The sequence below is a fragment of the Callospermophilus lateralis genome, chromosome 5, assembly GCF_048772815.1.
Source record: "Callospermophilus lateralis isolate mCalLat2 chromosome 5, mCalLat2.hap1, whole genome shotgun sequence".
Taxonomy (NCBI): Eukaryota; Metazoa; Chordata; class Mammalia; order Rodentia; family Sciuridae; genus Callospermophilus; species Callospermophilus lateralis.
Window position 1 is genome coordinate 18,144,080 of NC_135309.1, and position 14,460 is coordinate 18,158,539.

Sequence of the window (14,460 nt, forward strand, 5' to 3'; positions counted from 1 at the left end):
GCAGGGGACTCATTCCAAGAGCCCCTGCAGAGACCAAAATCTGAAGATGCTCAGGTCCCTTATATGAAGTGCAGAGTATTTGCATAGAACCCATGCACATCCTCCTGCATATTTTAATGCATCTCTAGATTGCTTCTAATCCTTAATAAAGTGCAAATGCTATGTGACACGTTGTTGCCCTGTATTTGGTGAGGGAATAATGACAGGAAAACAGGATGTGTTCAGCACAGATGTGATTGTTTTCCATTATTTTTGATGCACACTTGGTTGAATCTGCAGATGTGGAACCCGAGGATTCGGAAGGCTGACTAATTTATTTTCTGACAACGTATCCATACTGTCTACGTTGTCTTTTTCTTTGCTGCCAATGCCTTCAAAGGCATCATCGATTCTGTAAACAGTGTAAGAAGAACTGCCAGAAAATGTTTACTATATGCTAAACACTTTGGATGAATTATCTAACTCATTTCTTATTATGGAGGCAATTTTATCCCTTTCTACATGATACAATTGAAATTTAGAGGGTTTAAAGAATTTATCCAGGAGTGACACGGTCAGTAAGCAGCAGAGGCTCAGCACAACTCAAGGATTACCTGAACTGCAAAGTGCACATTCTCAATCGTCCCACATTCTGGATCAGGCGCTCCTGTCCTATTTCACACAAGGAAACTGAGGTCCATAAACACAAAGTGGCTAGGTGGAAGTCACCTAGCAGTTCAAGGAGGCTTTGGCCTAGAATTCAACTTCCCTGACCTTCCAGGCCTGGATCCAACCTTCCTGATCTTCCCTAGATCAGGCACCTCCAGTTTTGTTGGTGTTTGGTTATCTTACTACAATCCTCTGTCCATGAATATGTTTGAGTTTGTACTCCTTCTATATGTGTATTTTATTATTTTCATATTTTGTGTGCATACAAAGTGATACTAAGGTATTATGTATGCATATTTTAAAACATTCGAAGTAGAAATGGTTAAGGATGGGTTTTTGGTTTTGTTTTTGTTTTTGTAGTTGTAGATGGACAGAGTTGGCTTTATTTTGTTTATTTTGTGGTGCTAAGGATAGAACTCAGTGCCTCACACATGCTAGGCAAGTGCTTTGCCACTGAGCTACAGCCCCAACCCAGATGGGATTTTTTTTAAGTTCTAGTATTTTCTTCTTGGGACCACTTTGGAGATGTCCACACTGAACTGTGCCCTCCTCCCTGATCTTCAATCTGAGTGGTCTAAAGCTGCTTCCAAACTTCTGGGTCTCAGAAACTTCTTTGCAGAATACGTCTCCCAAAGGGCCCTTGAGTAGGGACAGGAGCCAGATAATGATGTGGCCAGCATTCCATAAAACTTCTAGGGGAACCAGGGTTGGAGTTGAGTTGAGGATACAATTTTACCAGGGTAGTGAGAGCAATGTCTCAAAAGTGGGAGGGGGAACAGGTAGGCATTGGCATATGCTCAGGATTGGAAATACACTCCAGATACTAGCTTTGCTCCAATAGAGATACTTCTCCACCTGTTTCCATGTCAGACACCCCCAATCGACCAAAGTCAGAAAATCCTGCTTTTCCAGGCAGCCAAGGATATGGAGCCTATGGACCAGGCTGGACAGGGGGCCCTAACTTCCTGTTCTGCCTCCCAGGGCACTGGGAACCAACCCACTGCACTGTGACTGCAATCTGCGCTGGTTGTCAGAATGGGTGAAGGCAGGGTACAAGGAACCTGGCATCGCCCGCTGCAGCAGCCCCGAGCCCATGGCCGACAGACTCCTGCTCACCACCCCCACCCATCGGTTCCAGTGCAAAGGTAGGTGCCGCCCACCCGTTCACTTCCCTGCCCCTTGTGGGGTGGGTTCTCTCCTCCAACAGCCCATCAGAGCTGGGCATCTCAACAGATGTGACTTCTAAAATCATTACCCTATCTCTCCCATGGGCCAAACAGAGACTCAGATGCTAAAATTAATGTGGAATCACATCTCATTTGTCATTCTCCCCACCAAAGCCCTCTGCTGTCTTCCCGCCACCACACCCGTGCTGACAAGTGAACCCAGGGCATCAGGCACCTCAGCACACACTGTCACGCCACTACACTCCCAGGCTCTGCTGCTGTGTTTACAGCCATCAATCCCCAGCATTCCTGCGGATTGGTTCCAGGTCCCCCACAGATACCAAAATACAAGGACACTCTCCTATATAAAACAGTATCATATCTGCACATACGCACACCTGCTGTGTCCTTCGAACCATCTCTAGATTACTTATGATACCCAATACAACGAAAATGCTATGTAGAAAGTAGTTGTATTATATTGTTTAGGGAATAATGAATCCCAAAAGAAGTCTGTTCATGTTTAGAATAGACACAATTATTGTCTGAACATTTTCTATCTGTGGTTAGTTTAATCTGGATGCAGAATCTGCAGATGTGATATGAACACAGAGAGCCGACTGTACTTCCTCACTGACTTCTTCCTGCCCATATTTTTCCAGAGTTGAGAACCCTTTTAACCCGCCTATCCCCTTTAGCCTGCACTGTCCACCCACCATTATTAGCATTTTCCCACTCACTGCAGCAAATTTTGTGTACATGTGATTTTTACTGATTGTATCATTATCAGGATAACAAACTACTGAGTTCTTTATTTTCAACTGATGCTATTTTAAGCACTTTTATCATATCATTTTAATTCTCAGTTTTCATGTATCAATTTATGTAACTGTAAAATTTCTATGAGACAAATATTAATATTATCTTCATTTCTAAAAAGTGAGAAAACTAAGACTCAAAGAGGTTACTTTAACTGAACCCAGGCCTGGGCCTGCTAGGCAAGGGCTCTATTGCTGAGCTGCATCCCAGCCCCAATGACCTCTAAAGAACACACAGGTGAGATTCCAGGTCCTTCTGTTTCCAGAATGCATGCTCTTGATGACCACACTGGATGTAATATTCCACTACTACTTAGCCAGCTGAAAAATCTTTAGAGTGTTTTCATTTCTTTTTCTTACCATGGATGCATAAAGTCTTTCTCTACATGAAATTACGTTCTTAGGCGACATTCACAGAATGGAAATTACTGAGTCAAAGTACACGATCTTCACACATATTGCCAAAGTGATTCCAAAAAGGATTATAACCAACTCCCAGTAGCACCCTCTGAGGGACTCTTGCATTAGGTGCTCTTATTATTTTATCTTATTTTGCAGTCATAGCTAATATAAAATCAAAAAACAATCATATCTCCTTTTATTTTAATTATTATGGATTCTGAATTTTGTCTCAAAAATTTACTTTCCATTTACATTTCACATTTGTTTGTTCATGTCCTTTACTCATCTCTTAGAATCTGAAGGTTTATATACAGATATACTTTATTGCCCTCAAAAACAAACAAACAAACAAACCACTGTGTCCCATCCTTCTGCTAAAAGCCGGGTGTGTGTGGCGGGGGGGGGGGGGGGATGTTGACTTAAAGCTAATTTTAATTTTCTACCTCCAGCTTCTCAGACATCTGATCTGACACTAAAAGATCCAAATAACCCTAGAATAGCATTTCTCCATCTTAGCTGTGCAGGTTGGAATCACCTGAGGAGCTTTAAAAATAGAAGGCTCTCAGTCAGGCCCTTCTGTTCATCCATCAGGAAGGGCCACTTCCTGGAGCTAGTCTCCACCCATGTCCAGGTTGAGGACTGTCAGCCTCACGATCATTTAAAGTCCTGTCATTAAGTAAGTCCTGTGTATCCAGGGCTCATGCTCAAAGCTGGCTGCAGCAGCAGGACACTGACCCCTTTGCAAAGCCCTGTATGAGGACCAAGCCCTCTTCCAGCCCCTACCGCTAAAGCAGGGATAGTTGGAACTACCATGGATGCAAGTGTCCCCAAGCACAGTGCCAACACATTGCTGTGTCTGTGGGGCCATCTGTTTCTAACCTGTAAGATTTTGCAGGGAGGACTTCCTATGTATGCCTTTGGCATACGAATCCCTCCTGAGCCTGGCATTGACTGTTCTGTGGGAAGGGTGTTTGAGGGTGAAGAAGTAAGAGCCCAGATGTAGTCTAGGTCTAGGGCTCCCTGGAATATGAAGATACACAGGGGGCTTCTAATTACAGTGCCTTGTTTGCAGATTAGCACCCAAATCGGATCAGGCTAATTACAGTAATTGATTTGACTGCAGAGATGCTTCTGTCTGATGTCCCACTGTGATTTTTCTCACTGGACAATGGTTAAATTAATGTGACTCTAGCCAGGATGGTTGTGCTGGCTGGAGAGAACCAGCTTCCCCCGGGCATGGAGATGGGGAGGAACCAGAACTGAGGGAAAGGGAGGTGTGGCAGTGAGCCTGCTCAGAGCTGCCACCAACACTGGTTTTGCTACCCAGGTCCAGTGGATATCAACATTGCAGCCAAGTGCAATGCCTGCCTCTCCAGCCCATGCAAGAACAATGGCACATGCAGTCAGGACCCTGTGGAGCAGTACCGCTGCACCTGCCCCTACAGCTACAAGGTACGGCAGGTGCCCCACCCACCCCAGTCGCCACCATTTACACCCCAGGCTCCTCCTCTGTCTTGGACCCAGGATGGTGCACCATGCTGATTGACCCTATCCAAAGTGTCATTTCCTAGAACTTTCCTATTCTCAGAAATGGCAAAGGCTGCCAGATCTTGTCACACTGTGCCAAATAGGACCCCTTATAGTCTTGAGATGGATGCTCTGAGATATGGGGGAAATGTTGCATTTGTATTTTCTTTGTGAAACATGGGGAAATGACATCTCAAGAGAGTTCAAGTGCTTCCAGGTAAAGGCACGCCTTGAACCCACTGACTCCCTTTCCAAGGGATTTCCAGAACCTTCTTTCCCCATCAACCGCCCCCCCCCCCAAGTCCTACCCTAAAAGTGTTGATTTCAGATTGATGAGGATACAGAGATAGGGGTTAAAAGGCCTGGGGGCTGCCAAGCCCACCCACATTGCTGGCAGACTTGGGGGGCCTTCAGAAGTGAGACCCAGTTCTTCCTTTTGTCCTCCCCAGAAATCCAGGCCAATTCCAAGATAGTCCTTTCCTCCCTCTTCTCACAGCACTGTCCAGGAGATGTCACCCTGCTCCCTACTGACATCCAGAGAGGACAGATTGTGTGTCAAGCTCTCTGCGTGGCATCTTGCTCATCTCTTCTTTTTAAACACTCCCAGTGAGCCTATGAAAAAATTATTAATTCCCATTTTTCTGATGTGGAAACCAGGACTACAACTGTTGACAGGGTTTGACTCGATTTCCCAAAGCTTGGAAGTGATGGGATTAAGACCCAGGTCTAAAAGGATTCCAGAGTCAAAGTGTCAGGGGGGTTGGCAGAGCTGTGGCTCCATCCTCCTCTGCAGAACTTCCCAGATTTCAGCCTTCAGGGCACTAATCTGAATGCTCTGGACACACCACGAGTCCAAGACAGCCCCACAATCCATCCAGTGCTCACCCCTGGTATAGGCTGAGTGACAGGTGACTGCCATAGCCACATCTCCATCCCCAGAGGGATTGTGGGTGTGTAGTGACAAGCTGAAGAGCAGACTCCAGGTGGGGAATGGGAAACTGGGAGATTTCTCAATGGAGCTGTGCTTCTAGCAGACAGTGTCAGAGTGCCACCTATGGGCCTGGGACAAGACAGGTCAAGGATTCTCTTTGAAGCCCTAGGTCCCCAAGGCCTCAAACTCACCAGAGTCCCAGACCTGTGCATTCTACACCCACACACAATTACTAGCAGGGGAAGAACAGAGATTGAGAGGGGGCATGCTCGGGAGCCACGCTTCCCCTGAACCTCCCTGTGTGGGTTCAGTGGACAAAACTCAAGCTGTGTATTCACACTGAGAAGCATGTGTGGGTTCCAATTTTTGTCATTTACTAGCTGTGCAGCAATGGCCAATGACTTAGCCTCAGCTCTCCCATCTGTACACCAAGCCCCCCCCCGCCACCGCCACCATGCGGGAATAATGTATACAATAATGTACTTGGTGCACCCATGACAGGACCTGGCCTTCAATCTGCACTGGTTTTTACTTCTTCCCTTGCATGCAGCTCCCTCATACCAGCTGTGAGAGGGGCCATCAGAATAGGTGGTTCCATGCTGGTTCAACAGATTATCAATCTGTGACACTGAATAGTCAATGACTTTGGATGGTTCTCCTGGAACTGAGACGTGTATTTATGATCTTCTAGTTCCATGCATGTCTCGTTCTCTTTGTTTCCTTTGTTTGGTGCTGGGGATGGAACCCAGGGGCTCAGACATGCTAGGGAAGCACTCTAGCACTGAGCTACATGCCCAGTCCCTGTGTGGTTCTCTAATTATTAACTAAAGACCAGGCCCTCAAGTAGATTCCCTCCTCTAATTTTTATAATCACCTTCAGAGTTGGAGGTCATCATCCCTATTTTAAAGATTAGATGAACACCCATGCTAATCTGGCTTCCTCTCTTTGAACTTGGCCTGAATCTGAAAGTCCACACTACACTTTTCCTCTGACCATAGTCTGACCATTCACATCAGAGGAAAGAGTTCATCTACCGGGCCACAGCTGGATAATGCCAGTTTTTTTTTTTTTTAACTTTATTCACAAGACTCTGGACATCTTATAGATTTCAAAAGAATCTGAACAGAGATTTTGACTTTTAGGAACCTTTGAGCTCAGGCAGGTCGGGGTTACATAATGGGGATGATTATGATGGTGTGAGTAATGGTGATGGTAATGATGAAAGGGATGATGGTTATGGTGTATAACAATGGTGCTGATGTTGACAATGATGATAGTGATGATCGTGATGGCATTGGTAATGGTGATAGTGATGATCATGATGGCAATGATGATAGTGATGTTGGTGCTGGTGAGGATGGTAACGATGATAGCAATGATAATGGTGATGGCGATAATGATGGTGATGGTGATGATTATAGTGATGGTGATGGTTATGGTAATGGTGATGGTTATGGTAATGGTGATGGTTATGGTAATGGTGATGGTGACAATAATGATGGGGTAATAATCATGATGGTCATGATTTTGGTTATGAAGGTGATGATAATGGCAATGATTATAGTGATGGTGGTGACAATAATGATGGGGGTAATAATGATGATCATGAGGATGGTGATAGTGATGGCAATAGTGATAACAATGGTGATGGTGATGGTGATGATGATGGTGGTGGTGGTGACAATGGAGGTGATGGTAGTGATGATGCTGATGCTGATCATATGGTGATGGTGAGGATGATAGTGATGACTGTGGCAGTGTACATGGGGATGACAAAAATGGTGACTATCATAACAACATAGTCAGTATTAGAGCCATCACTGTTGAGTGCCTACTGTGTACTGACAGCACACTAAACTAGCTACACCACCTTGCATACCTTTCATCAAAGCCTTGGGACACAGTTCCTGATAAATGACTCTTACTTTACAGTTGAAGGAACAGAACATAGCAGTGAGGGAGTTGGGATTCAGGCTCAGAGCCAAGTGACTCCAGAACCCATGCTCTTGGCCACTCCATGCGCTGCCCATCAGTAAGTTCAGCAATTGCAACACTGAGGGTGACAGTCCCTGGCCATTGAGAACCTGTCTGAATCTTTAGGGTAGAGAAAAACAGAACACAGAATACAGTGGTAGAAAGAACCCCATGTGGAAGGAACCCCAAGAGCCTGTGTCCCCCTGGCTGCAGGGCACTCCTGCTCGTCTCCTTGCCTCAGTTTCCTCCAATGTAAAGTGGAGCAGTTTGAGCCAAAGGGACCATTTCATGGTGCATCTGACTCCCTGGGTGAGTTCATTTTACCTGCTCTCCTTCTTGATGGGTTGAAGCCCACTCAAGGGAAACAAATGAAAGAGTAGTTTTGGATACATCACTAAGCTGACCACAGTCCCTTGTCACCCACAAAATCAAGCTCAAGGCCAAGACATTTACTCAGATATCTCAGTTTCTCATTTGACCAGCTGCATGACTTTGGGAAGTCCCAATGTTCCAAAAGCACAGCAAACCTGATGCAGGAGCACACACCTATAATCCAGTAGTTCAGGAGGCTGAGGAAGGAGGATCACAAGTTTGAGGCCAGCCTCAGCAACTTAGTGAGAACCTGTCTCAAAATTTAAAAATAAAGAGTTGAGGGTATAGTTCAGTAGTAGAGAACCCATGGGTTCAATCCCCAGTGCCATAAAAAAAAAAAAAAAAGAGGCCTAGCAGGCACTGTTTAACTGTTTATCATCTGATCTGCTGGCAGCTCTGTTAACCTACGAGAACACCAGGCCTTTGTGAAGCAGTCACAGGATGTCACCTCCCACACTGCTCTTAATTGGCTTGTGAAATAAGTATTTTTTAATCCTCTTTTGATAGGTGAAGAAACTAAGGTTTGTAAAAACCTAAGAACGTATCCAGGCCCCCACACCTGGGAAGTGCGTGAGCTAAAACCAGAACCAGCTACCTCTTGCAGGCAGGTCTACACCCCTACTCATCACTAGCCACTGGTTCTCACCAAGCCTCACTTTCCTACTGGTAAAGGGGAACACTCATGCTCACCAGCTGTTGTCAAGATGGAAAAGCATCACATTTGCACTTGCCTACCTCAGTGAGAGCATTCAGTAGACATTTCCCACAAGGTGCCATCTTGCCACTATTCTAGGATTTGGGACATAAAATGTATTTCTCAGCCATTCAGCTTTCTACACACGTTCAGTGTCTCAGAGCAGTACTTCTCAAACTTCAGTATTGTCAAGAGTCACCCGGAGATTTTGTTAAAATGCAGGCTTTGGTTCATGAGACATAAAGTCGGGCCTCAGACTGCATTTTTAACAAGCTCCGTGGAATGCCAACGCTGCCAGTCCAAGGACCACACTTTGAGTAGCAAGGCTTTAGAACAGCCCTCCCAGCCCCATCTCAGAAAGAGCTTTCCAGTAAGGATAGATGTTTCCAGTCTCTTTAAAAGGAAGCCAGTATCCTCAGTCATGTCCTTTACACACACACACACACACACACACACACACACACACAGAGTGAGGAGTAGAAAGTGAGGAAGGACCAAGGAGCATCACATATCTGGAGGATTTGAACAAAATGCAGCTGAGAAGAATTGAAGACTAATTAGCCAGGCCTTGGCAATGGTGATTATTTCTCTAGTCACTGAATTTCCCACCTCCAGGCTCAATTACTGTGTCATCGGGTACCAGGATCTGCCCCCTAGATTCCCATGCTCAGCATAGAAGACTGGAGGAGACAGGTATCCCAACCTCCACCCCCATCCCCACCCTAAGGGGAATATTCCACCTGGAGTAGATGCTACTTGCAAGGTTGGACCAGGCAGGGGCTTAGGAGGCCCTGCCCAAAGCTTCTCAAGGTTCTCCTGCCCTGCCCTGCAAGTCCATCTACCCTGCTGCCAACCCTACACATACCCCCAAGCTATTTAACACCCATCGGGGACCCTAAAAGGTATTTTAATCACCCACATGACACCCTGCCTCAGACCCCAGTCTTTGTCATCCCCGCTGTTACTATGAGCTGCCATTACATGCTTACAGCTATGTGATTTCTAAACAAGTTACTCCCCTGGGGTAGGTAGAGGCTGAGTGTCCCTTATCTGAAATGCTTGGGACCAAAGACTTCAGACTTGTTCCGATTTTGGAATATTTACATATACATACTGAGCTACCTTAGGGATGGGACCTAAGTCTACAGTGCAGTTCATCTCTGTTTTATATTCACCTCATACACACAGCCTGTAACTTTATTTGGCATTTTTTCTGCACCTGCATTTTGACTGTGACCCATCACCGAGATGAGGTGTGGACATTTTCACTTAGACATCATGCCAGTCCCGAAAGGTTCAGATTTGGGAGCATTCTGGATTTTGGATGTTTTAATTTAGGATACTTAACTATTATTCTCCTTTCACAGAAAATGGAAAAAGGCTCAGGGAGAACTTTCATTTCCTCCAAGCAAAACAGCAGTCAACCAAGATTCATGCTCTGATCCACTGCATTCCAGAACGGGGTTTTAAGAGGGTCAAGATCAGTGGTCTAGCACAGAGGCCCAGCACTGTGGGCCTTTGGGCTCAGCTGCCGCTTCTATTTCCAACTGTACAGTCTTGAACCTATTACCTCACTTCCCAAGTCTGTCTTCCCTGTCTGTAAAAATGTGTGTAATAACACTGATACCTATCTGGGAGGTGAACATGAATATAAAACGCTTAGCATAAGACCTGGAACAGAAAGTGTACTCCATAATGTGAGGGAAGATTATCGTCACAGTTTCTATTCCCACTCTGACTGGGGGCCCTGTGTCACTGTAGCTTAGGATGTACCCAGATGACACCCCAAACTGCACTGGCCTTCCCCTCTAATACTGACAGCCCTCTAACTGTGGTGGGGGCATGAAATGGCTTAAGAACCAGACAGCCATGGCCAGCTGCTGGAGTGGCAGCAGCCCTGAGAGAGCAGGAGGATGCATTTCAGAGTCCGCAGCAGAGGCTGCCCTGGGCGGGCTCAGTTGGCAGTGAGCACACACCAGGAAGCCCCAGTCCCATTCCATGACAGGCACTGGCAGCAGCAGAAAGGAAAGAGGGTTTTCTCTGGCAGATGGCGAGCAGGTGGAGCGGCAGTGGGAGGGCTCCCGTGGTCACCCCCACATGGCATCCACCCAGGCCACTGAACCGTGACCCAGAAATAGATGCAACAGACCCCTCCCCAGGCCCCCGGGTCCTGTACAGGGCTGCTGCCAATACTTGGGTGTAACCCCGGCCCATTAGTCCCAGGGGAGAAGCAGGAGCCAGAGGCCTGAGAAGAGCTGGGCTGCATCCTGGGACACTGGGTCTAATTCTAATCTCTGTCCTGGGGCTGCCCTTCTGAGTGCCCTTGTCCTCACTGCTCCTTCTACCTGGCATGATCTTCCCCACCTGCCACCTGGTTGGCTCCTTGTCAGCTCGAGCATCCCCTTCAGAGGAGCCGAGCCTGGAAGGGGGAGGAGCCTGGGAGGGGAGGAGCCTGGGAGGGGGAGGAGCCTGGGAGGGGGAGGAGCCTGGCCCAGAGGAACTCCCCTCACTCCAAACTACGCTGTGGTTTCAGCCTAGCCTGACGTTGGGCTTACCTGCTGAACTTCAGAACAAACATCCAGACCAATCAAGGATGAATCTCCGGGGGGTTGGCATTTTACAGGACACACGGTTGATTAGCCACAGGTCAGCCTTAGTCCACCCGACTGGAGTTGTGGATTAGACCTACCGTGTGCAGCACTTCCTTATATCAAAGCTCTGGCTTCCTTCTCATAACAGCCCTATCAGAGCTTCGGAGGCTTTTGCAAGGTCAAGGGTGGTCAGCAGGAAGAGGTGGAGCTGGGATGTGAATCGGGTTTGGTCATGTTCAGAGTCCACATTCGGTCCTGCTGTTGAGGACAGGAGGCTGTGGATTCCAGAAGTCATGACGCTGGAGCCTGGACTCCTGGGTTCTCCAGGTTTCTTCCTTGTCACTGCAGTGTGACAGAGGCGAAGGGGCCCTTTGGCTTACTCTGAGTCACATGGCAGGCCTGTCCAGGGCCTCCTCTCCAGCATCTCCTCAGCTTCCCCCCGGGGAGACTGGGAACTCTCAGTCTGTGTCACAGCAGCCATCCAAGCCTGCCTCCTTGGGCACTTCTCTGTCTTCTCCTCAGGGCAAGGACTGCACCGTGCCCATCAACACCTGCATCCAGAACCCTTGCCAGCATGGAGGCACCTGCCACCTGAGCGAGAGCCACAAGGATGGGTTCAGGTACAGCTCACCACAGGCCTCCCTGCCCTCGGGCTCCATGGGCAGAGTCCTCTCTGAGAACGACTTTAAAACCCTGCCCACATCACAGGGAAGCACAATTATCCCTACTGCACAGACAAGAACCCGAGACATCAAAGAGATTAGCATTTGCCTGAGTTATATAGTCAGCACTGGTACTTGGATTTGAACCCAGGTGCCAACCTCAGCTGTCCAAGCTAGGAGTCTGCAAGGGAGCCGCAGGTGCCAACTGAAGTCAGGGAAGGAGCAGATGCAGTCTGGGAGCCCCACCACTCTCTCCTGGATCGTGAATAATGCTAAGAGTTGGTGGCAATGACCTGCTCCCTGTGAGCCAGCCTGACTAGTCATGCACTGTCCCATTAGCATCTTCTCACGACCAGGAGGTAGTACTAGCCCCGTTGAACAGATGAGGAAACTGAGGCTGCTGGCATAAAGGCTTCTGGTGCCAAGCTCTGATGGACATCTTAGAGGTGGGTTGCCATTAATTTCTGAAAGCCCTCTGGTCAGGGACTGCTGTGTGGTCTGTGGAAGAAATCAAGCTCTGGGCTCCTGGCTCTCCTCCCCAGGACACCCAGCCCACCCACATGTCCTCCTGCCAAGCCAGCCCCATCCAACCCTGCCTGACTCTTGACAAGTGAGACTCCAGCCCAAGTTCCTGTTCCTGCCTGGAATAAGCCAAAGCACTCACTTCCTCCCGCTCACTTGGAGGACGATGAGAAACTGCATGGGAATCTCCCAGAGGTGGCCACACGTGTCAGCCAGGAAGTTCACCTCCAGGCCCAGATGAGGCTCTGCCCCAGCCAGAAGGAGAGAACTGGGGCTCAGGAAGGGAAGGTCATCCCCATAGGCGATTCTGTGTCCCCTGGTCTCTCCTGGCCATCTTCCATCTTTGAGGAATTTTGAGTGAACAGGAAATATTCCTGAAACTTAATTTGAAAGAAAAAGGACCCAGATCCACAGGAGGAGGGCAGTGAGGCAAATGCTGGGTAGGATGCTTCCATACTGGGACCCACCAGGCCAGCCACCAGGGGGGCGGCCCCTGGTTAGAAAGGGCTCTGCCCCCTTCCCTTCTGGAGTCATTTTCTAGGGCTGCCATTACCGAGGACCACAGACTGTGACTTGTGGCCACAGAAATGCTTGGACCCGGAAGCCCCAAATCCAGGTGTCTGCAGGGGCAGGCGCTTTCCAAACCCAACAGGGGAGGGTCCCTCCTTGCCTCTTTCTGGCTTCCGCTGGCGAGCCTGGCATTCCTCGGTGCTCAGCCGTCACTCCAGGCTCTGCCTTCACTGTCACAGGGCCTTCTCCCCTTGTCTGTCTTCACACGTCTGTTTTCTCACGCGGACACCACGATGGGTGTCTAGTACGCCCTGCAACAACACTGGTTTCAAGTAGAGTCACGTTCCAGGTCCGGGGCTACGACTTATGTCTGTCTTTCCTGGAGAACACAGTCCAACCCACAGCACCTCTTGGGAGTCAGAATTCTGGAAGCATCACACCCGCTTCAGACAGAGGCTTCTCTATTCTTGCTGCACTGTGGGCTCACAAAGGGAGCAAAGGCCACACCAGGGAGATGCGACCTGGCCTCAAAGTCCCCGAGGCTGACTAACTGCTCTTGTAGCTTCTTGACAACTCCTTCAAGGTTTCCCAGTGAGGACAGGGAGACTCGGCCCCTCCCCACCTCTGTCCCACAGTCTGGACTCCCTTGGCCAGCCACCATCTATCTCGTTGCCCACTGTGGGGCCACCCTAATGTTCTGGGGCAAACCCAAGAAGTTGATCTTCAAGAAAACCTACACTAATGCCTTGGTTTAAGACCTTGAATTCCTACCCACTCTGTAGTCTTTTTTGTGAACACCCAGAGTTTCTGACATTTAAAAAAAAAAAAAAATGTCATTTTTCTCCGCTATCTCGAGAGCTCAGTCCTCAGCCTTGTGTGGGAAATGTGATATGGTTTTCAGATTTAGAGGGACAGAAGTAAGGTAGGATTGATTCTAGGACCACAGAATTCACTCCTTAATAGTTTACTTTTTTAGCGACATCCCAAGTCACAGCAATCCCTGAAATAGAGGCCTGGACTTACAGGGTCTGAAGCTGGAGCCATGCTCATGGACGGGGCCAATTCCTGGTTATCAACTTGGCCCTGGGAAGAGGCAGGTTCCAGGAAGCATTTATTTAATCAGAGGCTCACTTCCCACCCACCCCCAGGCGCCTCCCAGCCCCTTTCCCCTCCATTTCTGCCAGCTTTATCTGTTCTTTTACGTGCCCCATCCTGGGGTGTAACCAAGGTCAGGCAGAGGACAGGGGGTTGAAGATTTTCTCTAAAAGATTTAGTGCACCAGAGATGACGAAGGAAATATGTCCTGTTGATTTATTGTGTTCAAGCCACGCTCACCAGGAGGCCTCGGTCTTGGCAGGAAAGGGGTCCTCCCCGTCGCCCCAGAAGCTGGAGGGGCTCAGAAGTGGTAGGAATACATGGCACAGAGAGATGGCCTCCCTGAGGAAAGGTAGAGGGGGTTATGGTGGTTTTTTCTAGAGCTAATGTCAAGCCATGTGCTTAGAGTTTTCCTGTGCACTGTGCTCCCTTCCAAGTGTTTCACTTGTATTATCTCATTTAATTCCACGAGCACCCAAGGTCAGACAGCTAGAAAGAAGCAGACAGAAATCATTCCCAGGAACCCTGGGTGCAGAGCCCCATGACC

The 14,460-nt window shown here is 48.3% G+C and overlaps 1 protein-coding gene across 1 annotated transcript in view; it reads left to right on the forward strand.

Annotated features, from left to right (window-relative positions):
• The window catches only part of Slit3 (slit guidance ligand 3), a 568,745-nt gene that overhangs the window by 523,182 nt on the left and 31,103 nt on the right, over positions 1-14,460 (forward strand). The window contains exons 25-27 of the mRNA XM_076855688.2: positions 1,630-1,793; positions 4,362-4,486; positions 11,647-11,744. Of these exons, the coding sequence (XP_076711803.2) occupies positions 1,630-1,793; positions 4,362-4,486; positions 11,647-11,744 (387 nt within the window). The remainder of the gene's footprint in view (positions 1-1,629; positions 1,794-4,361; positions 4,487-11,646; positions 11,745-14,460) is intronic.